Source organism: Podarcis filfolensis (genome assembly GCF_964270895.1).
Source record: "Podarcis filfolensis genome assembly, chromosome: 2".
NCBI lineage: Eukaryota > Metazoa > Chordata > Lepidosauria > Squamata > Lacertidae > Podarcis > Podarcis filfolensis.
Genome location: NC_139605.1, coordinates 39376053 through 39399692, shown reverse-complemented (window position 1 = coordinate 39399692; position 23640 = coordinate 39376053). Strand labels below are relative to the sequence as shown.

At 44.3% G+C, this 23640-nt stretch overlaps 1 protein-coding gene and 1 long non-coding RNA gene across 9 annotated transcripts in view; one reads left to right on the top strand and one right to left on the bottom strand.

The window, feature by feature from the left end:
* PLXNA1 (plexin A1) overlaps positions 1-23640 on the top strand; it is a 300883-nt gene that overhangs the window by 264599 nt on the left and 12644 nt on the right. For 2 of the 6 annotated variants that reach the window (XM_083602755.1, XM_083602756.1), the window contains exons 24-31: positions 8339-8485; positions 8747-8906; positions 10072-10175; positions 11633-11729; positions 12790-12980; positions 15908-16077; positions 18133-18345; positions 22209-22359. In XM_083602755.1, coding sequence (XP_083458881.1) covers positions 8339-8485; positions 8747-8906; positions 10072-10175; positions 11633-11729; positions 12790-12980; positions 15908-16077; positions 18133-18345; positions 22209-22359 — 1233 coding nt within the window. Of the gene's footprint in view, positions 1-8338; positions 8486-8746; positions 8907-10023; positions 10176-11632; positions 11730-12789; positions 12981-15907; positions 16078-18132; positions 18346-22208; positions 22360-23640 lie in introns of all 6 variants that reach the window. The other 4 variants (XM_083602752.1, XM_083602753.1, XM_083602754.1 and 1 more) reach the window with 3 other exon arrangements.
* Positions 1089-22195, bottom strand: LOC310757575. 3 transcript variants are annotated; one of them, XR_014545326.1, is made up of 3 exons: positions 20211-22195; positions 5916-5992; positions 1089-4368 (listed from the first exon to the last, which is right to left on the bottom strand). It is a non-coding gene; the product is annotated as an uncharacterized lncRNA (long non-coding RNA). The 3 variants fall into 3 exon arrangements; XR_014545327.1 differs by lacking the exon at positions 20211-22195 and adding an exon at positions 9621-10013; XR_014545328.1 differs by lacking the exon at positions 20211-22195 and adding an exon at positions 8730-8869.

The following is a 23640-nucleotide window of genomic DNA, read 5'->3' as shown; positions in this document are numbered from 1 at the left end:
TTCATGCTGCTGGAATTTGGCAGCGCCATTTGTCACCACCCAAATCCAATGGACTGGCTCTTTCCATTCCTCCATTCCTTGTGCATGCAAGCACAAGTATATAAATCTGTCCTGCTGGTTAGTTACCAAGTTCTTAGAGCTGCTTTGAGGAAGAGGAGCAGGATCACATCAGCTGCTGAAGTTCATTTCCATGCAGCGTTCTCCTTTCCTCTTCCCACATCTCTGAAAGGTACAAAGCAATCGAGCCTACCAGAATGGTTGCCATTGCAGGTGGTCATTAGTGAGCCAACATATACCGAGTTCTAATGAATACACACACACTTATATCCAATGTTGTTTTATGTGCTTAAGCTTCTGGAAAGCATGGTCCTTGGATACATTTGAACATTGATCCCTGCTGCCCCCAGATTTTCTGCATTCGGAGAAATGGGCTCTACAGTCTCAGGGCAGCGTTCTTTCACAGCACAGATCAGAGTACACATGTGGTGGCTTTTCCCCAATTGATTTGGGGACAAAATATTTAATCACCTATCCTTAATAACTAAGCAAACTGTCCCTAAATCTCCTGTACTTGCTCTTGCTGTCCATTTACCGGCCCAAGGCTGCTCCATAGAGACATTTTGACTTTCCTCCTGACAGCTGCTTGCATGGCTATTGGGGGGATGGAAAAGGCCTGATTTTATGCTTGAATCATGGTGCTAGTGCATGTGGCAAATAGATTTATCAGAAAAGTTTATTCGCACAAATTGTCTTGAGTATGGACCAGGCAAAGCCTGATGCTTTTGCTGTCACCCAATTTCCCTCCCTCTCATTTATAAACGATTCAGTGGAGGAATTCCTCCCATCTGCTACCCAGATGGTCTTCTGGAAAGACTCGATATAACAGTGACCCCAGGCCATTGCCTCACCTTCCACCTAGCCTTTTCTTCCTCCCCTTTCCACCTTTACTCAAGATATATAAGAAACTGTGACCCATTATTTTGTTCTTTTAATCTCCTTTGCTGCTTGCTTTGTTGTTTTGTGCTTGTGTGTTCCGTTGCTTGTATTATACAGTTCAAAATTCTTCAATAAAAACTTATTACAAAAAAGATAGCTCTGACAATATGTGAGAAGGAAACCTTCTTGCTGGTTTTTATTTTGTTTGGAGTGGCAGTAAGCCAGGCTTTATTTAAAACACACACACACAAAAGATAAAAACAGACTGGTCAAAAACTGACCATATGGCAAGTTTTAGTTTGAGGGTTTATGAAGGAGAATGAGAATGAGAATTTCCCTAGACAATAGAAGGGTGCATTCCCTATAGACATGCTATTGCTGACTATGATGTAAATTTGTAGTTTAGTTCATCGTGTTCAGACTTGGTTCTTAGAGCTCTTCAACCATTACATCTCATACGAGCCATTGTCATTTGAGCCAAGTGCACCACGGTTGCAGCCACCTACCTTTACCCTGCTCCGTGTTCCAGTCTCCTCAGTACAAAAGAGCAATGTATGTAACCAGCAGCAAGAGACAGCTCCCATCAACTGATGTCTAGAATATCATTTCTCTGAGTAGCTTTAAAGGGGTGAGGATTGCAGGTGGTTGTGAAATGAGAAGTAGTAGTCAAGATACTTGAAACAGGCTTCCCCACAAGCACTTTGCCAGCAGGGAAATATATGGTCCCACCCCACACTGTAGCAAAAGCACGTGCAAATCCAGCAAGTGAACGTACTTGCATTTTTGTGTGTGTAGCCTTTGGTGAATTTTTGCAAAAACATGTCTTTGGAGAAGGACCTGACAAGGGAATGCCTCTGCAGCTGGGGCATGAGTTTGTGTCCTTGGGTCAAAATGAGCTGTTGATGACCAAAACAAAGGAAAGAAAGAATGGTGGTATCTTATATTTACTGCCTTTCCTGTAGGGAAGGGTTTGTAGGAGCACCTCTGATTTGCAGCACTAAGGATACCTCCCAGATTTGGCTTATGTTTATACACTTGCTGGTTGGCCCATATGTCCTCAGATAGGCACGAATTATTCCCATGGGTGTGTCAGGGACCAGAAGAGGTGGTGGAGCTAAGGACTCCAGGTCAGAAGAGGGAGAGCATATGTGGCCAGTTCAGAAGTGCTGCTACCCAACAAGCTTGCGGGGACCAGTGTCCCATCAGTCAAAGGATGTGACACTGCCATCCTTCAACTCAGAGAACTCTGTTGAAGACCTAGTGAGACCAGACTCTCCCTCTCCATTGCAGAAGTAGCTCTGCTGGAGAGGACTCTACTCAAAGCAGCACCTTCCAGTATGGGCAGCGGGGCTCACAATCAGGATGCAACTCTTGCTGCTATATAGAGCCGAGCTCTGCTCTCCCATAGCTCAGCGCTTATCTCCAGCCTGAGCCCTTCATGAGATGAACACTCACAATAGGTGTAGCATACAAGCATGTAGCATTAGCTAGCCTCTTGTGACAGCTACACAGCAACAGCACAAGGCCCTTAAAGGAATGAAAAGAAACCCTGCCAATCATCTGTAAGGGAAATGATATATTGATTCAGCACCACTGAAGGCCGAGATCAATGTGCTGCTCTTCTTCTCCCTTCTCTCTGTCCTCTCCCCGCTTCCTTCATCCTGGCTGCCCAGGTGTTGTTTGTGGCAGAGGTAGGGACACGCAGGCATCGAATCGGCAGGCCCGGGCAGTGGTGCTTTTGTTGAGGCCTCGAGCGCCATTCATCAGCCTCCTAATGAGCCATCCCAGGGAATGGGAGAGCGAAGCAGATAAAGAGGAGCATTGAAAAATGCACAATATTAGGTGCCTGATGAGCTAAATCTCATCAATAAGACACTGTGAGCGTTAGATAGTTTGGCTCATGCTGCTTCAGGCTTTCTCTCCACATACGCAGGCACTCATATGCAAATGCCAATGTTTACACTTTACTCTGCATCCTGCAGCTTCTCTTAATCTGTTGAAGGTTAAAGGAGGTGCTCTTCTCAAGAGCATTTGGTCTTTTGGCCCTTCTGCTTTTCGCAGGAGCTGGGGTCTACAGCCACTGTGCCTACTTAATATTGGCCAGGGAAAGCTGTAGATAGGAGAAGTCCTGGAAACAGTGCTGAGTTGTCAGTGGAACAAAGGTAATGGAAACATTTGCAGACAACATTTGCAGAGCAGAGCAGGCCTCTGGATCCTTCAGTTTATTTGTGAGATCTCAGCCCTGCATTTGTGTCAGAGAGGGCCAACTGATCAGTGGTAGAGCATGCAGAAGATTCAAGCTCTGGAATCTCCAGTTAAAAGGATATTGGGTCAGAGGACCTGGAAACATCTCTACCAGAGATTGTGGTGTTTTCAGTAAGAGTTCGGAGTAGTGGTTACAGTACTGGGCTGGGAGAACCAGAGTTGAAATCCCTAGTTGGCCTTGAAGCTTACTGTATTTGGCTTCTTGTACGCTGCTTAGCGATGATTGTGATTAAGCAGTATACAAATAGTTGAAAGGAAATGAAATAGATTCATTTTGATAGGTCTACTCTATCTAAGTTACTAACGACCATTACTTTTAATGTGCCTACTCTGAGTAGGTTTTGCATTGGATAGAATCCTATGTTAGCTTTCCTCATTGTGGTACCCTCTTGATGTTTTGGATTATACAAACTGGCAGGGGCTGATGGGAATTTCACTCCAAAACATCTGGAAGGCACCAGGCTAAATTGAGGAAGGCTGGGCTATGTGCTGGAACTGCCATACTTCCAGGGTTTGGGGAGGAGCCATCTCAGCAAGTTATCGGTGGCTTTCTTCGTGTTTTGTTTTGTATTTTATGCTCAAATGTTTGGTTTTGCCTCAGATCCATTCCTTCCAGGAACTGGGCTCAGAGCCGTGAATTCTAAAAGCTCATCCCATACTGACTGTGCAGTCACTGTCCTGTCGCATAAAAGTGTGTTTTGGTCTATGTCATTTTTAAAAGATTGAGCGCAGACTTATGATGAGCGCAGGAAAAGCATTGTCTCCTTGCACAGAGAGGTTGTTAGAGCTATGTGGTAGGTGCTGGCTGGTGTCTCGCTGTTAGCTGCTAAAGTGCTTCTCATCTTTGCAGATCAGCACATAATTCCTGCTCCAAAGCTGTTGGGGAGCATGTGGTGTTAACATAAGTCCTTGCCTAAAGATGCCAAGTTACCTTTGCCTGGTTTTATGGGTTTAGTTACTATTTTATACTTATCTATTAATATCCCATCCTTCCTCCTAAAGGAGCCCATGGCAGCAAGCCACATCCACAACAAAACATTTTTTTAAAGCATCCTGAAAACAGCTATGGTTAAAAACATTCTCTCATCCAGTGATTTTGCAGTTGCCAGGAGCACTGTCCTTCAGCTGTCAAATGCCTGGGTAAACAGCAGTATTTTCAAACTCCTCCTGAAAGTCAATAGTGATAGAGACAATCACACCTAACCATGGCATTCCATGAACAGAGCCATCACTGAAAAAGCCCTGTCATAGGTCGCAGCCCCCTTCCCTCAGTCACAGCCAACAAGTCCTCACTAGATGTTCATTGGGGCTGAGATAGGTGATAATGGGGAAGGTGCTCTTTTGGATCCTTGGGTCATTTAAGGTTTCATATGCTGGCACTAACACCTTCAATTGTGCCAGTAGCTCATTGGCACTCAGTGCAGTGCTTTCGGAACTAGCGACACATGGTCTCATTGGACTGCCCCAGTTACCAAACTAGCAGCCTCATTCTGTACTGACTATAGCCTCTGGACTTTCTTCAAGGGCAGGTCCTTATACAGCACATTACATTACAGTAGTCCAGACAGAAAGTCACCAAATTATGGGGGTTTGCAAAATGTGTGTGGTGGGGGAGAGATTTGGGATTTTGGCCAGTCTTAGACAGTATTCAGAGTGTTGAAGACCAAGGATGGACAGAACCATTTTATTTCCAGTCTGCTTCAACTTTGCCTGTGTTTATAAGTCTGTTCCATCCCATTTCCACATTAATCTGTGGTTTTTAAAAGATTCTCTATGAAAATTAATATTTACACATTATTGAAATACATATTTTATCACAAAAAGCTTATTTAAATATGAATTTTTTCTAAAAGTATGCATTTCTAAACATGTTTTATGTTAAAATATGCCATTAATACTTTTTTACACATTTTGGTGCATATTTTGAGTCATAAAATACAGAGATGTGCAACATCTGAATAATAATTGCATTCCAATCTGTATATTAGTCCAGGAGGTGCGAATTAGGTTGGTTTGTTTAAAAATGTGGACTGAATGTAATTATCCTCTACCCCCATAGACACTCACTGATTTATTCTATAGTGGGATCCATCCGGATTTCACTTGCCTTCTCCATGTAGCCAACCCATCTGGTGCCTGCCAGTGATATCAGCATACCTGGCAGGTACCATTCATGCCTCCAGCACATACCGCACCTACAGATCTCTCAGCAAGCCTGGCATGGACCTGGTGCAATGAGGGGCCCAACCAAATGCTTTGTGAACCCTATTTGCCCATGTACCTCCTTTAAGAGAAGGCAAAAGTAATTTCATCTTTTGTGTTTGGAGACTTAATAAAAGTGGCAAAGAGCCAAAGCAGGTTATCCTGGAGTCAGTATGTGTGATAGCCTTCCCGTAAATAAGAAAGAGCTGGCTAACACATCATTTGGCATAAAGTTGATCTACTGAGCTCACTGTTGGCTTTGCTAGAGCAGATTCAGTGGCCTGTTTTAAATGGGTGTATCACTGTTAGCTTGAAACCACAATCTGCTCTCTAGCAGATCCATGCCAAATCCTCCCACTTCCCTTTGCAAACAGATATTGAACCTGCTAATTCTTAGGGAAAGTTCTTCTACTATTGCATGATTATGGCAACCTGCCCAACTGCACTTTTGTAGCTGGGAGTCAGACAGTTCAAGAGCAGTTACCAAACGTAATTAACTAGTTAATACTTACCCCAAGTTTTAAAGAACACGAAGCCCTCTCTGTCTGTTGTCCATTGTATAAGACGCAGTATCCAGAACCTCTCAGGACTGAGAACATTAAAACAGGGGTAGTCTTCAGAGGTGATCAAAAGGTAAAAAGCAATCCACTGCTCTCAAGAGTGCCTTTAAACAGCCCTGATAACAGGTCAGGCACCTCGGCTCTCAAGCAATGCATGGCTCCTCAGCTGACTGCAAGTGGGAGAAAACTGTTTGATGAGAGATCACAACAGACAAACAAGATATGACCAAGGAGCCATCTTCAATTTATTCTCCATCTGTGTTGCTTTTTTGTGCCTGAATGGTTTGCAGTTAGCTTTTATAAGTAATAAAAGCCCTCCTTGGAAGAGGCTTGAATTTCTGGCCTCACCTGAAAAGGGAGGAAGGCAGGCAAAAATGGGAGAGTCTTGCCATGCTGGAGTGTAATTGCCATGCATGCCTGTTAATGTACGGCCATCATTTGGCTTGTGCATTATGAGGAGACAAGACAGTTATTAATAAACAGCATAGCACCCACATTGGTTCTCTCTCTCTCTTTCTTTCCCAAGCTGACTTAATGAAGCCAAGTTTGCAAATGAAACATAATTTCAAAGACAGGCGTGTTGTCGGTAGGTCTAGGGATGATGTATGCCTGTTCTTGCTCGTTAGCAGCTGTCTCTTTAATTACTGCAGATGCTAACGAGATGCTAACAGCATATGGTGGCAGAGAGAGGAGATGCACTTTGCACCAAAGTAGAATTTGTTTTGATGGTGGCCAGCTGGGGAAGAGGTGGCAGGACTGAGGTCACTTGGGATTTTTGTCTCTACCCCTCCTGTTTTCATCTTCACCCTAGTTGGCATAAAAGATTGCACAAGAAAATACTGAAACACTCCTGGGGACCAGCTATGTAGCATTACTATACGTCTGATCCAAACACTGTTGAAGTTAATGTCTCAATCCACTGATAATAGTTTTCAGAGTGATGTCTCTCTAGTTCCCCCCTCACCTTCTCAAATGTCTTTCACACTCATCCTATTAATTTCCATCTCTTCTCCCCTGCTTCAGCACCTCACTTCCAGTCCATTTTAATCATACACACCTGACTGCTGAGGTTGACACTTTTTCAGCTGGGAGTCTACTGGCTCCTTTTGTTTACTGTCTTGTCCTTAACTTTTAATTGCACAACAATCACAGACTTCCATTTCTTTTATTGTTAAAATGAAATTGTGTGACCATTTAGTAAGTGAGGAAGAAACAACAGGAAGCATTTATTTCACGTATCTAAGGATTTACTTATGAGGCACATGGCTGTGGAGAGTTGTAGAATCTGGATTTTTTTGAACTGATGAGACAAATTCATAGAGGATATACAAATCCATTCCTGACTATTGACCATGCTGCCTGGGACTGATGGGAGGTGGAGTCTGACAACATTTGGAGGGCCAGTTTCCCCATCAATGTAGAGGAAGGCAGATTTATGTCCAGCTTGTCTCTTAACTTCATAGTGCTGGAAGCTCTGAGTGAACAATAGTTAATGGATTGTTTTGCAGTTGTCATATATCCTTTTCTGAAGAACCAGGTCCTGGCTATTGTCGGAGATTGATTCTAGGTTATATGGCTCATTGACTTGATCCAATAATGGGTAAGAATGAACATGGAGAATTAATTTGCAGAAAAACTTGTAGAAAACCACATCAGTCAACCCAGATACCTGCTGAACAACCACTTGAGATAGCCCTTTATGGTCTACTTTATCTTATGAAGTCTTTGCTCATGCCTTGTCCATCCCCATGTATTGGATATTTTGTGCTGCCCAACTGAGCCTACACTTTGGGGGGAAATTAGGGTTATAATCCCTGTAGATCAGTGATCTTCGGTGAAGTTCTAGAATTTATAAAGTTCACACATGCTTTTTCACTGCTTTGTTTCTCAAACCATCATGTACCTCAGCATTAATAGCTGGCATATATTCAGAAAACACCTTGTCCATTATTTTGTTTGTGTGAAAAGCCAACTGAAACAATTGACTTGTATTTTGCAAAGAGTAGGATTTTTCTGATAAGATTTTCCAAAGAATGGCTTTTCTGGGCAAGATAGGGGTCAAAGGAGATACCATATGAAAGCAAATGGAGCAAGATCCAAAGGTACTAAACAACATACCGTAATCATTAGCCAAACTTTGATCTTACTACAACACTGGTCATTTCTGTATATACATTTGAAGCATGTTCTCCAGGGTCCAGCAAATTATTATTATTATTATTATTATTATTATTATTATTATTATTATTTATTACATGGAAGTAGTGTTTAATAAAATCAGCCTCCAATTCAAGTTTGATTTGGAAACAGCTGCTTATTTTAGGTATTTCAAGGGATGTTCTATCTAATGCCCTGTCTTCCTCCCTTCTCTTTAGGAGTGTGCAGGTGAACCTCTGTTCATGCTTTACTGTGCCATCAAACAGCAGATGGAGAAGGGACCCATTGATGCTATCACTGGAGAGGCTCGCTACTCCTTAAGTGAAGACAAGCTCATCCGTCAACAAATTGACTACAAAATGCTGGTTAGTGCAAGTGGGAGCCTGGTTTTCTGGAATCTGATCAGCAGGGTCAATGTTATTGGGGGGTAAGAAATTCCACTGCAAAATTTTGCATTCCCCAAAATTTCCAACCTAATGACTGGAAAAGGGGGTAAAGCTTCCAAGGCAGTTTGATGACTTCTCATTCTCTTGGCCATTTCCCTCTTGCATTCCCCCAATATGCAACCATAGTGCAATGTGGCAAATCCCATCATGCAAATATATTTACCTTTTTCTCTCATATAGACACTGAACTGTGTGAACCCTGAGAATGAAAATGCTCCCGAGATCCCAGTCAAGGTTCTAAACTGTGACACCATCACACAAGTGAAGGAGAAGCTTTTGGATGCTGTGTATAAAGGAGTCCCTTACTCACAGAGACCTAAGGCAGGGGACATGGACCTGGGTAAGTTGCAGAGTTACAGATGTTTGCTGTGCAGTCAGTGTACTAAAGGGTGGATTTACACAACCAGTTCATATTGCATTTGTACTTGCAGAGGTAGCTATGTTAGCTTGTTGCAGCAAAAGCAACAGTCTTGTGGAACTTTAAAGAGTAACATACTTATTTGGAGCATCAGCTTGCATTGATTTTGTCATATACAAAGGTGCATGAAAGTGTATGCTACCAAAATAAAATCTATTAGTCTTTAAGGTTTCATCTGTTGCCAACCACTTTCCTCCCCACAACCTTTTCCCAACTGCCACTTTCCCAAAAGTTGGGCTCTGATATAGAAAGAGAGTCCATCAACTGCCTTGCAGGAAAGGCTGCATGAAGGTAAGTGGTTGGCAGGTGACTTAGCATCCCAGACCTGCTTGCATACATTTTAGCTTAGAAATCAGGCCTTTGCCATTGTCCAGTGTAGTTTGAAACTTAGATGCCCTTCAATTTGCAAGCGAGGTCATCGTTCAATCTCCTGCTGGGGAAAATGTTCTTAATGTGTACTTGCTGGTCCTAGCACAACATCAGATGCTGCACCATGGAATGTAAGAAGGAGGAAGTCTCAGCGCTGCATTCTGTACTTTAGTCTTCTAAATTCTGCATTTGTAAAGATTCCACACATAACATCCTGAAATTTAAGAAGAGCTATACATTTTCTCATTGATGCTTGTTGTGAATCACCTGAATAGATTGTTGGACCCAGAGTTTGGAAGCCAGTGTTTTCATTGGCTGAGACAGTAGTGCTCAGTCAGCATTGAAAATTTGAGATTCTCAATAAGGGAAAATAAAAGGAACACTGGTGAGCTGCAGATATTTCTGTTGCTTGGAGATTCACTGAACGGGGTCAAGCAGTAGGATGGTGCTGCTCAAGAACAGTGATATCCCATTTTTGCAAATGGAGTACAGACAGGAGAAAATGAGTCAGTTATTCTCCATCTAAATGTTTGGCCAGCCTCCTCAGCATAGCTGCTGGCAGCGCACAAGACAGCCAAGGGTTTAAAGTGGGGTGTGGCTTTTAACAACTGTTTGTGCCACGCCTCACTCACATGCTCTCCATGCCTTTCGTTCTGTGATCTGTCCAAAGTGAGCACGATCCCCAGTGACCCCATGCCCTTCTCTTCCATCGGTGCAGAGTGGCGGCAGGGCAGGATGGCTCGGATAATACTGCAAGATGAAGATGTCACGACAAAGATTGACAATGACTGGAAAAGGCTCAACACTCTCGCCCATTACCAGGTGTGGTGGTCTGCTGGCTTTAGCTGTAGAGGTGTGGCACAAGAAACTGTGTGGCACATCTAAGTGCCACAACTAAGTTCACTCAACTTTAGATGCTTCATGTGTACAGTGTGAGAGAAGGGCACTGCAGACAACCTCTGCATCTGATACAAGAGAAATGCATGATACACTCTTGACTGTAATCTGGATGTTGTGTAATGTAGATTAATGATCAGTCACAAACAGGACAGTTCCTGAGTATACTGCCAAACAATCTAGAGTGGTCTTTTAGTATACAGTGGTACCTCAGGTTACATACGCTTCAGGTTACATACGCTTCAGGTTACGGACTCCGCTAACCCAGAAATAGTGCTTCAGGTTAAGAACTTTGCTTCAGGATGAGAACAGAAATTGTGCTTTGGCGGTGCGGCGGCAGCAGGAGGCCCCATTAGCTAAAGTGGTGCTTCAGGTTAAGAACAGTTTCAGGTTAAGTACGGACCTCCGGAACGAATTAAGTATTTAACCTGAGGTACCACTGTATACCCTGATGCACCCTTTTGGACATCTAAGGGGGTTGGCTCAGCCTTTCAGAAGGGATCCAGTTTGAAATGACATGGGTTGTGGGCCAGTGGGAACCACTCACTGCTTGCCTTTGCAGCTGCCCGCAGATAGTAGGCCACCTTGTCACTTGCCAGCTTTCTGCATTCACAGTCAGCCTTGCTGGGGCAAGGGACTGTCAAGTTTCCATCCTCTACACACCTAGCCCAACATGGCTTCTCCTCAGAAAGGATTAAGGCAGGGACAGGTAACCCTTTCCAGCCCAAGGGCCGTATTCCCTTCTGGACAAGCTTGAGGGCATCAAGGGGAGGGGCAGAGGCAGAAGTGGGTGGAGCAATGAATGAAAATTTATCTTTGTACAGCAGGCTAGTTTCTACACACACACACCCCCCTATCCTCCATACAGTCATGCAAAAACACGTAAGGAAGAGGGCACAGTAGGGTCAGTGAGGGGTGTGGCCTACTAGGCAGAATTTTGAGAGAATTCTGGAGGGCCATATTTAACCCTTAGGCCTCAGGTTCCCAACCCCTGAATTGAGGGGTAGTGTACTAGTGTGTGGGGTATTTCCTCAAAGTGGGGCAGTTATTAGGACAATACCTAGCTAAATGTTTTAGAATGCGAGCAAGATACATGAAGAAAGAGAAAATGTTAGAATATCCCTCAGAGCAAGTTAGGCTGAGGAGAGGATAGAATGGGGATGTTGACCTGCAAGTGTAATCAGACTACCTCAGCTTCCATCTTTTCCCTGAGGCATGATGGTCCATTGGTCCATTGTATTGAACTGCCTTTGGGAACCCACTGAATAGGCAATTGCAATTTCAGCTTGTCTTAGTGTGAGGAGCTACTGGGATGAGAGATGCATGATATGTGGATCTGAAAAGTCCATTCAATCTTTGTTTTGCTAATATTCTTGCTATAGGTGACAGATGGTTCCTCTGTGGCCCTGGTGCCCAAGCAGAATTCAGCTTACAACATTTCCAACTCCTCCACCTTCACCAAATCACTCAGCAGATATGGTAAGTGAGAAAACAGCCGTCATTGCTTGCTGTCTGGAATTCCGGAACAGTCTGGAGATTAGGAATCAGTCTTCCTGAAGCAAAGGCAGAGCAGAAAAGATGCAATATTGCAGCCAAAGCAGCTTTTTCTTAACCCCTTTCCAATGTCTCATGCATCAGTTTTGGAAGAGAAAATCACCCAAGCCCACCTCAGTGCTACTTATAGCAAACCTACCAACGTTGCCACTTTAGAAATTCTTCTTCTGATTCTGTCTCATCCCTCTACCTGTTGACTCGTCATATCCTGTGTAATTACTTCTGCGAAACTTGTATTTTTTGTCAGGGTCTCTTAGTTAAAGTCCCTGGCAATAATAAAGTTCCATGTTAGTTGATGAGGATAAGTAAGGTATCTTTGTGACACACCCTTAAGTTAGCACTTTGTTGCGGAAAGGGTGTGGTGGGGGGGAGAACTACAGCTCTTTAACATTTGTTTAAGAAGTGTTTTGATTTGAGCAGAACTTCCTGTGCACAGCATTGGATACAACCCAGTGTGTTTGAAGAAAGAGTTTCCTTTCATCTTCCCCCTTTAAAATGCAAAAGCAGCCAGTTAAAACTAGCAGAGCAGAAAAAGATGTCTGTCTGTCTGTCTAACCATATTTATAGCCTGCCGTTCCTCCTCAGAGATCCCAGGGGTCCTTCAGAAGTATCTTATATGAATGGCACAGCAGGTTGATGTCTCATGTATTTGATAGAACATGTATTTGGGCAGGTTAGGACTGGAGAAAACCCGCCAACAGCATGAGCTGGCCTTAGGTCTTAGCAGCTTTTGCTCACTGCTTGCAGTTCCCCTGGCAGGAAAGAAAGAAAGAAAGAAGAAGTCCAATGATTTCTTGGTTAATAGAGCCAACCAGCCTATGAACTTTTGTTGCCTGGTTCTAAAGGGTAGCCCAACACAAATCATATACTCTTGGTGGTATGACAGGCCTTGCTGCAAACTAAGTGAGGTGGAGGGAGGACAGCTGAGGCTGGAAGGCAGCAAAGGAGGGAGAGGCGGTTCCCATTGCATGTGGTTTCCTCACAGAGAGTATGCTCCGGACAGCCAGCAGCCCTGACAGCCTCCGTTCCCGGACCCCCATGATCACTCCTGACCTGGAGAGCGGCACCAAGCTGTGGCACCTGGTGAAGAATCACGATCACATGGACCAGCGAGAAGGTGACCGTGGCAGCAAGATGGTCTCAGAAATCTACTTGACCCGCCTGCTAGCCACCAAGGTAAATCGGAAGGAAGGAAGGCTCTACCTAGATGCGTTCTAAAGTTTGAGTAGATGTACAGACTACCAAGTCACACACAGAATCTGGTGGGTCTTTCATCCTACCATGCTGTCAAGTTTCTGCCCTCTTCTGTCTTGCTGTTATAAATCAGCAGAGAGTATATGGAGACAACTTATTATTCCATTTGCGATGATTTCTGACCTCTTATCTGCTTAACACCAAACACTTAAGGGTTTGGAGTTCTCACTGCTGCAGTTGCATCGCAAGAGATTCTAATGATAATAGCATTGCAGCAGCAATTGAAATCCAAGGTTCTTTAGAGAAACTTATCCCTTCCCCACAGCATACATTATCAGCCTCTGGGCCCATTATCACAAGATGGGTGATAGAAAATGCTTACTCTAGATGCCTTGCTGTCCCAGAGTGATCTGCTCCTTGCACATGCTAACGGCATATGTAACATTTTGCAAGAAGGATGATGCACCTTTCTTGCCCAGCCCACTCATACATACCTAGCTCTAGTAAAACCAGCAAAACTAAACCAAAGCACACTTATACACACCCAAAAATCAGAGGACATGAGCAGAAGTTCCCTACATAGGCTTCACCACTAGCTCTTGGGCTTCTGTGATAGCACTGCTGCTGTTGTCTTAGAATTTCTGTCTCTGTTCACCTGCTCCATTCCTTGAATTCCTTACACAACTTCTGACCTCAAGGAATAAGCAAAAAGATAGGAAAAGAGTGTGTTTTGGCTTGAGTGACAGATGACCAGGCAATCAGACAGACAAGCCAGTTTCAGTCTTCAAGGTACTCCCTCCAGCCCAGCCTGGTGTCATGCTAGACAACCCCTAGATGGGATTTTTAAATCCCTTTCTTTATTTTTCTGGGCCACTGGTAATCCTAATCAGCCCACTTGGCCTGGTGATAGGCATGGGCCCGGGTTCTTCTGCCTCTCAATATATGCAGAGGGACCTGGCTTCATTCTTTTAAACTCTTCACCTACCTATGGAGCATTTCTAGCCCCAGTTACATTTGGCCAAAAGGAAAAAAGGAAAAAACCCCAAACACCCAGCTGCAAAGACTAGTTTTGCATCCTAGCTGTTGACGAAGCAAAACTGAAAAGCAAAACTGAATCCCAGCCTCCGGTTGCTGCAATCACTGATTTCCCCTGTGCTCATTGTTCATATGCTTGATAGACGCCCTCATTTTATCAGCACTCTGCATCAGCAAAAGCCGAGGCAAGGGAGCTTTAAAAGTCCAGTGGCTACTCACACTGCGTAATTGCTGCCCTGGTTTCTGATGTAAATCAAATGGTCAATAATATAAGATTTGTACAAAAGCAAACAAAAATAATATTGTTGAGTTCTGAGAACTGGAGAAAGCCACATTAATTGCAGGAGCTGGCATGCAAATGGCACAGCCAAATCTCTCTCTCTCCCTCTCTTCTACTTTATTCCCAGACCAAATAATAAATTGTAATAATCTACCATAGCTATTTTCTCACTGGAGGTTGGCTGCTGTGTGTTGCTGCTCATCCTGAATCAAAAACACTCCTCCAAGAGCAGGTGGGGAACAGGCTAATTCTTGCAATTTTCAGAGGAGTATGAAGGAATATTTTGGGGGGTGGGCACAAAATTTGCCAGAGTTCTCAATGCTGTAGCAAGCCTCCAGCTGCCACATTTCTTTTCCCAAAATGCCCCCAATGTAAAGTGCATTCCGAGATAAAAATTAATAGTGGTGTCTGCCACAGACCACCTTGACAATCATCATTAGGATGGATTAGGTGGGTTGTCTGCTGGCTCAGCATGTGCCATCTAGCTTCAAACAGCCAAAGAAAAGAAAAAAAGATGAAAATGGGCATGCTTTTCATGAAGCTTCTCCCGGATTTCTATCATAGTCTTATGTGAAAAACTTAAGCTCAGCACTAATCACTGCTGCTTAACTCTGCAATTTCAACACAGTCCTGGGAGGTTCAGGTGTATTATACAGTAGAACCTTGGTTCTTGAACTTAATCCATTCCAGACGTCCATTCGACTCCCAAAACCGTTAAAAAACCCAAGGCACAGCTTCTGATTGGCTACAGGAGCTTCCTGCACTCAAGCAGAAGTGGCGTCGGACATTCAGCTTCCGATAAACCTTCGGAAACTGGAACACTTACTTCCAGGTTTTTGGCATTCGGGAGCCAATTTGTTTGTCAACTAAGCTGTTTGATAACCAAGGTACCACTGTAACTTCATGTATTGAATGTATTTCATACTTCAGTAGCTATGTGTTTATCTATCCTTGTAAGAACTTTAAACCTTCAGCAAGTCAAATATAGCATTCCACTGAACATGAATGAACTTCTGGCTAACACACAGTGACCTGGAACTCTCAAAAGATCAGGGTTATAACCAAATTCCTTTCTCTGCCTATAAAAAAACATCTTACCATCAGAATGGGATTTTAAAATTCAAGATTCATAAGTGACTGACACTGCAAACAAGCGCCCCCTAATGGATGGATACTAAGAGGGTATCGTCTGGTGCCTGCATGGGAAAATGGTTGCACTCTATGACAGTCTGCTATGGCTAAGCCTACTTCTGAATTGCAGATGAAACACACAAGGCAGAGTGCTTAGATTCCTTGCTTTTTACTATGTAAACCAGCCTTCCTTGATGCCTCAGTCTTACTAGTAGAGTAGGCCCAAGAACAGGTGTCACTCCATCTGCTTTGTCTATGGATGTTGTGAAGAGATGAGATCACTTCTGTAACACAGCCTGGGATGCCCTGCAAAATCCAACAAAACCCTGTACATTTCTGTGGCTTTCACTGGCAATGCCAGTGTCATTTCAGGGCATAACTTTTCTTATAATCTCAATGGGATCTTTGTGTCTTCCAAGCAGACTATGCCTTCATTCCATTGCCACCATTTTTCTACATCCAGGGAACCTTGCAGAAGTTTGTTGACGACCTCTTTGAGACCATATTCAGCACCGCCCACCGAGGGAGTGCCTTGCCTCTCGCCATCAAGTACATGTTTGATTTCCTGGACGAACAAGCTGATAAGCACCAGATCAATGACTACGATGTCAGGCACACTTGGAAGAGTAATTGGTAAGTAGGGCCCACAGCTCGGTTTTAGAACGCAATCTGTGCATGCAGAAGGGAGTCTCCAGGTGGGGTGGTCTGCAACCCTGGAGAGCTCCTGCCACTCAGTGTAGAATCAGATACTATATGCAACTCTGGGCCTGCCTAATTCAGCCCTGCCCACCTTGTGGCCCTGTCCATTGCTGGCGTGTGGCCTTTGGGGGAGTGGGCAACAAGGAAATGTGGCTTTTGGGATTGAAAGGATTCCCAACCTTGGTGCAGACAATGCTGAGCTAGGAAACCTCACAGGAACTCTTGGTTTGCCCCAGTTTTTCTCAGATAAGAGATCAAGTGGTAGAAATCGCTTTAGTCGTGTGGGAAACCAAGTTCCCAAAGGTGGAAAATGAATGTACAGTGGTACCTCTGGTTACGGATGGGATCCATTCCGGAGGTCTGGCAGTATCCTGAAAAGTCCGTAAAATGGAAGCGCCCTTCTACGCACACATATGGTGCGATTGAGTGCTTCTGTGCACGCACACAGCGAAGCCTGCAAGTATACACTTCCGGGTTTACCGGGTTTGCAACCTGAAGATTACGTATCCAGAGGGATACGTAACCCGAGGTACCACTGTACTTAAATCCCACTTTTTCCTAGGGTAGGTGAAGCCTCCAGTATGCATTCAAACAGTTTCTGCTAGATCACTTTCTGCTGGCCTATCAGAGCCAGTGCAAGGGAGTTGGGCACACTGCCCTGGACCAGTGCAAATTGAATGTAAGTTTATATAACCATCATAGCTAAAGATTGGAGCAAACTTCACCATCATAATTAGTTAAGAATACGGTAGGAAAGTTAGCACCAGCAGCATGCATAGCACCAGAGAGCCAAATTCCGTCTTCCTATCCATTTATACTAGAGCACAGGGGGATTTGGGTGCTCAGCGAGTGGTGAGATGCGACAAGCCCTCTGCTACATGCAAGGTTTCATGTCTCCCCACCGCGTTCTTCCCTTCTGCAGATTTCATCTCTCAGATCCTCTTAACCATTTCAGGGGACAAGAACATACACTCTCATCTCTGGCATTTGTTAAATGGAAGTCCAAATTGCTTTTGTATAGTTCAGTAACTGTCAGTAATTAGCCGGGCTGAAAAAGAAACATTTTTAAATGGCGATATGAGAGCATGGAAACGCTTGGAACTGATTTATCGCTATGCTTTCTGTAATAATGGAAGAGTCGGTGTGTTGGGAGGGGAGAGGAGGGAGAGAGGGAAGAATCCCAATGATGCCTGGTTTCCAATTCAACAGAGTCCAGGGAGGCAGGCCCCTGCATACTAATGGCCATGCTTATTCCAGGGTGATAATTCAATGTGCAGAGTTCATTTCTTGAGATCATTTCCTGAAATTAAAATGTGTATGTGTGCCCAGCACTCACATGATAAGAATACTATGGAGCCAAGCATTTGGTGTTTGAGTCAAATGTATTCATGGGAACCTGTGCCTGAGGTGGTGTGCCTGTGTGCCTGCGCTATACCACTTCAGACTGCAGCTGAGGGTCCAGATCATGGAATACTCCTCCATGGACACACAAAAACCATTCCATATAAAAAATGACATGCCAGGGAGAATGAATTTGGATTAGCCTTCTCCCTTACATGGTAGGTTTCTATGTGTAGGAATCTCTCCTAGCTAGAACTAGGCTCAGAAGCTGTGAGGAATTATGAGAAGGGGGTATCCCCAGAAATCTCAGTGTGTCGGCAGGGGTCTGAAACTTGGTTCTCTCTCAGAGAGAGATTGCTTGAGCTTCCCCAGCAGCTGTGAATTTCAGGGGAAAGGAAATAGGAGTCACTCAGCTGTACAGCATGGATTTTGAAGACCCAGTCAAGCGAAACATGAATTCTGGGTTGGGATGGTCTGGAGCAAGTGGCAGAAAGGGGCAGAAGAGCTAGCAAACCACATTTCCAAATCACTACCATCTATGGAGATTAAGAGAGAATATCTGCCCTTATTGCCAGCCAGGGTCCTGTTTTTAGTTACCAAATAATGTGTTTCCCCAGCCTGACTTTCCTCCTTTCTCTTCCTTTGCAGTCTACCTCTGCGCTTTTGGGTGAATGTGATTAAGAACCCCCAGTTTGTGTTTGACATTCACAAGAACAGTATTACTGATGCCTGCCTATCAGTGGTGGCTCAGACATTCATGGACTCCTGCTCAACTTCTGAGCACAAGCTAGGGAAAGACTCTCCCTCCAATAAACTACTGTACGCCAAGGACATCCCCAACTATAAGAGCTGGGTAGAAAGGTGAGTGGCTTCAACCATGGGGAGGTGGCCTTGCAAGATGCAGCTGTGTAAGAAGAGTTGCTTTTGTAATGTGTGCTCTGAATGGCTGGAGAGCCGGGCAAACCTGCACATGTGTATGAAAGAACCTCCCAGGACTGGAGGGTGAAGAAATCTTCCTAGCCAATTGGAAAAGACAGGTTGGTTGGTTTTTCAAAGCGAGGACAATTGCTCTCAGTCCCCAATGACTAATAAATAAAGCACATTGGGGGAATGGGGGAATAATGGAGGCAGCCATTTGTAATGAAACTGCTGCCAGTGTGATTTGTAGGGAAAGGAGCAGAGCAAAATCTATAGCCAAAGGAGCTTGCAATCTTAATGAATTTTGTTAAAAGTGCAAGCATGTCATATTGGGTAAGATGAAGGCAGGTTTTGGATTTTACCAAGAAGGTTCTGGTTCACTTTTCCAGGCATGTTTGTCTTGTTAACAAATTATTTTCCCCACCCCACAAAAAGTTTTCCTACTGAAAATGAGTTACACAAGAAGAAAGAGTGGAATTCACTGGAGGTAGCTCAATTCTGTGAAAGACCTATCTGTTGCTACCATTACCACCATATTGATATACCAAGCGAAACCATGACATTTTTCCATCCTAGCCGACAAAGAGGGGGGAAATTGACAGAGGAACATGCTGTGAAAATGGGGTTGAAGCCTTAGTTCTTCCCAACAGGCTGTTTGCAGCACGAGAAGCAGTTTCCTTGAGCTCATAGGCCCCCATGGAAAATGTGTAAAAAATGAACGGGACACTGTTAAGTAGGTTTGCTCAAAGAATCTCCTTCCTCCTTTTTTGCTGGACGCCGCACTTCACTTAAAAAAGAAGTTCTAGCAGCATTTTAATTTCCCCAGACCTGTTGTTCTTCACAGCATGTCTAGATTTCAGGATTTGGGGTAGTAGTGTGGAGTTGTCAATTTGTTTATACGTTTCCTGGGGACCTGAGGAGTGTAGTGACTTCATATTTCTGGGCCAGTTGTGATGTGGATGGATGGAAGATGTCTTAGCTTAAGAAAGATGAAAAGGAAGCTTACAGGTATGATGCATTGAATTAAGCACCCTCAGCAGCTGCAAGGAAGGGTCCAGCACAACCAGGAGTCTTCTGCTTGAAGCAGTGAACCCCACGGCCACTTTGAGAAGATGAGGGGAAATCCTTGTCACTGGTGTCTCCAGATGTCTGCCTCCTTTGCACTCCAAATGTATCTGTGGTTTTGGGTAGGAAAGTGCCCTTGTAAGCATCTTAACATCATCCCTTGGCAGAGATTGTGGCCAAAGGATAGGGGAGGCCTTTGATCTTCACCTGCCAGAGGCAGTATGTTGCCATTTGCTCCTGACCAGATGCCTGACACAGCATTGCTCCACTTTTCTTGGTTTCTTGAGGATGCAACGATGTTCTTCCATTATCCCAGCTGCGCTACAGCTTTTAATTCAATCTATATTAATGCTTCATATTTCTGATTGACATTGCATTCAGAATTATTTCTACTTATTTATACCGCTGTGTGACAAATACATAGACAGAAAGTTTTGACTGCCATCATGCTCAGTCAGTGGCGTAGCGTGGGTTGTCAGCACCCGGGGCAAGGCAAGTAATTTGCGCCCCCTAACCCGTGGATTTGCGCCCCCTAACCAGATGTTGCGCCCGGTGCGGCCGGCCCCCCTGCACCCCCCACGCTACGCCACTGTGCACAGTGGTCCCCTTTCTCTTCTGTGCCTCTGTATCAAAGTGAGAGCCATTGGGTCAAATTTCCAATAAATATAATAAAAAAATATTTTTAAAGGTACATACACCAGAAATTTCCCCCCTCCACTGCTCACCTGCTCCATAGAGCGCACCTCAGAGAAGCGCCCATCACAGGTGTGCTGTTCAATTTCTGTCTGCAACAACAGAGCAAAGCCCAACAGAGTTTTTTGGAATTGCATAGAGCCCTCCATAGCAAGCAGCTGCTTCACTACCAGCTGTTACTGCCAAGAACTGCATCAACAAATATCCCTCCCCTCAGTTTATATCCATGTTGCCTCCATGTTCCCAAGGGTATATGCATCAAGCATAGATGATTATATCTGGGGGAGTGGGGGACATATCTGGTTGATGGGCTGGATCCTGAGCTCCCCTATCCCCCTCAGGCCATTTTGACAGATGGGTAAGGGTGTCAGCCTGTCAGTTACCTGACATCACCATGACATCAGCTAAATGTACGTCAGAGGAAAGACCCAGGCGTGCAGTCTAAGTGTGCTGCTGATTCTTTCCTTTCTCCCTTCTCGGCCTAGCTTGATCTGAAGCAAAGCAGCAAAGGAAGATGCCTGCCAAAAGCAATGATTGGCTGCACTGCAGAGTAGTGCAACTGATCCCTGGAGGATTTGCTGTTGCCTCTGATAAGTGCTGACAGCAAGCCTTACTTGCCAAGGAACATTCAGAAGCACACTTTACGGTTCCTGATTGTTCCTTTGCAGCCGTGTCAGGTGTGTGGGAGGTGGCTATGGTTTGAGGGAAATAGCCTTGTGGGCCACATTAGGACTCCTGATTGGCCTAACTTGATTCCCCTCAACTGATGAAAAATTTCATTTTTTATTGTGTTCTCCTTCCATGGACTCAGGACAGCATGAATGGTTCTTCCTTCCTCTACCTTTTTAAACTTCAAAACAGTCCTGTGAAACACTAATCCACCCACACATTAAGATTGTCAGTGGTGAGACATCTGACTTGCCCGTCTCTGAGAGCTCTTGTGTTGGCAGGCTCAAGGGAAAGGGCCTTTTTTGTGGTAGCTGGCAGGTGTCCATTGGCCCTCATTGTTACAGGTGTTTAAAGAAAGCCTTAAAGACCTATTTGTTTTCACTGGCTTTTGCTTGTGTTGTTTGCTATAGCTGTTTCATAGTATTCCTGATGGTTCTGGATTGCACTTGGTATTGGATTTCGCTGGAGAGGTGTTTTTTTCATTCCTGCTGATTTTTAATATTGTGATTGCATTGCATTTTAACTTGCATGTTCCATTGAGTGGACCTTAAAAGGTGCTGCACAAATCTTTTTTTAAAATGAAGTGATTATACGGCTGAGAAAGAGGGAGAGAGCTGGCCAGGGCTGAGTAACTGAAACCTGGTCTTTCTGGTCCTAATCTAGAAGTCTATCCATTACACCACACTAGTTCTCACTAAGGTATCATTGTGGATTCTCTATTATGCTGTTATGGTGGCATTGGCAATGGCTTGTCTTTGGACAGCCTTGTGTATCTTTCCCAGTTGTCTGCTGCTGACTGAATATTCACTCTATATCTGTCTTTGATGCTTACAAGGTCTGGGCATTCCTCTGATCCCTCCAAATACCCATTTTACATGCTCCTAACACTTCCTAATTTGCCACAAACTCAACTGATCACCATGAACTTCTCAACTAACCAACCTATTGTGGTTGAAGTTACACAAAGGTTTTCTGTACTCCAGTAGGGGTCTGCTTTCAGTTTATTGATGGATGGATTGAATTTCCTCCATAAGGAGCCCTGTTGTCACAGTGTGGCTGTGCAATAGGAAATCCAAAGGAGCATGAGACTCTTATTCTCGAGCCCCATGTTGGGCAAAAGATTCCTGCACTGCAGGGGGTTGGACTAGATGACCCTCGTGGTCTCTTGCAGCTCTACAATTCTGAGATTCTATGATTCATTTGCCACAGGAGTAGAAAACTGTTTAATTTGCTTCGCATAGTATACTGTACTCAGTTGCTTCAGTTTAGTATTTTGCTTTGTTACAACAAATCACTTGTTCTCCTTCTGGATGTCCCTAGATTTGTCTTCAGAAAAGGTTTTCCTTCTGACTTTCTGTCTCTCCTGCTCCCTCCTATAGATATTATGCAGATATTGCTAAAATGCCAGCAATCAGCGACCAAGACATGAGCGCCTACCTGGCAGAGCAGTCCCGGTTACACCTGAGCCAGTTCAACAGTATGAGCGCGCTGCATGAGATCTACTCATATATCACCAAGTACAAGGATGAGGTAAGGGGAAGCAGTAGGGGAGCATCAGTGGGAGGGAGAGGAGTCAATGACCTCTTTCCATAAGGCTGGTCTGCCCTGTATATCCACCAACCTCTTCTGAGGCCTCTCTGCCCTGCAAACTAGACTTGCTTATTTATTTTGGAGCTCAGATTTTTTTTTTTGGCGGGGGGGGGGGGAGTTAAAAGCTGACTGGCGGTGGAGTACATGAAAGGGATAACTCTGGCTGGAATACGGATAAACCTCCACACTCCAGCCCACTCCTTTTCCTCCATTGAAGCCCCTTAACCCCCTGTGTTAGTGCTCCAAGGTGGGAACACTGTGCTTCTCTTGTGATGTGCAGCTTTGTCCTCAGGTGTTCCTGTCAGGATCCAGCAGGCTATTATATACTCATGTTTCCACCTTTCTCCCCCATTCCTCCCCCCTTCCCCCGTGCAACTGTCCAAACTGCTCAAGGTAAACAAACAAACAGGCCAACTTTAACCTTCATTTCCCCCCGCCCAACCAGGAAAGGAATAATAATAATAATAATAATAATAATAATAATAATAATGTAAGAATCACAACAGTGTTAGCAAATATATAGCAGGTAAATACAAAAGAGAGGACTAAATCACACAGTGGGAAAGCATATAATTAATTAATTAAATAAACAAATAAAGTAACAAAAGAAAAGAGAGAAAATCCCGCTTGCCCTTTGCCATTCAATCACCAACTTAAACTACAGGAACATGCAGAAGTACAGCAGAGGAAAACACTCTCTTAGCATGTCACTTGACTGTTTTCAGTTATCCCTATGCTGGGTAGTCTCCAATAGTATCCTAATTTGCAATCCCAAGAGTGGGGGGGGGGGCATGTTTGCCATGAAGTCACTTCAGCCAGCCTCTTAAGTTTTAAGGAGTGGTTAAAAGCCCATCTGCTGTAATTGGTATAAACTCCATAAAGTACTTTTCTGTGAACACATTCTCTGCAATCCTTTATTAAAGCAATAAAATATATAACACTAATAAAAATATATGTAATAGGATCACATGGATTTTATTGCCCGGCTGAACGACAATGAGACCTGGGGGAGTGGGGGGGGGGAAATAGTGGCTTGTGTAAAGCAATAAAAGCCTTTGTACAAGAGTTTGCCAAACTACTCTGGGCAAGGAGGTTCTTCCAAGAGCTGGTGAGTGGCCCCACAGTTTCTTACGTTCATAAGTGGATAGAAGGTGGGGAGAGAGGGAGTTATCGTGGGAAGGGGCAAAGGTTGCAACACACAGAGGTGGATCTAACAGACTG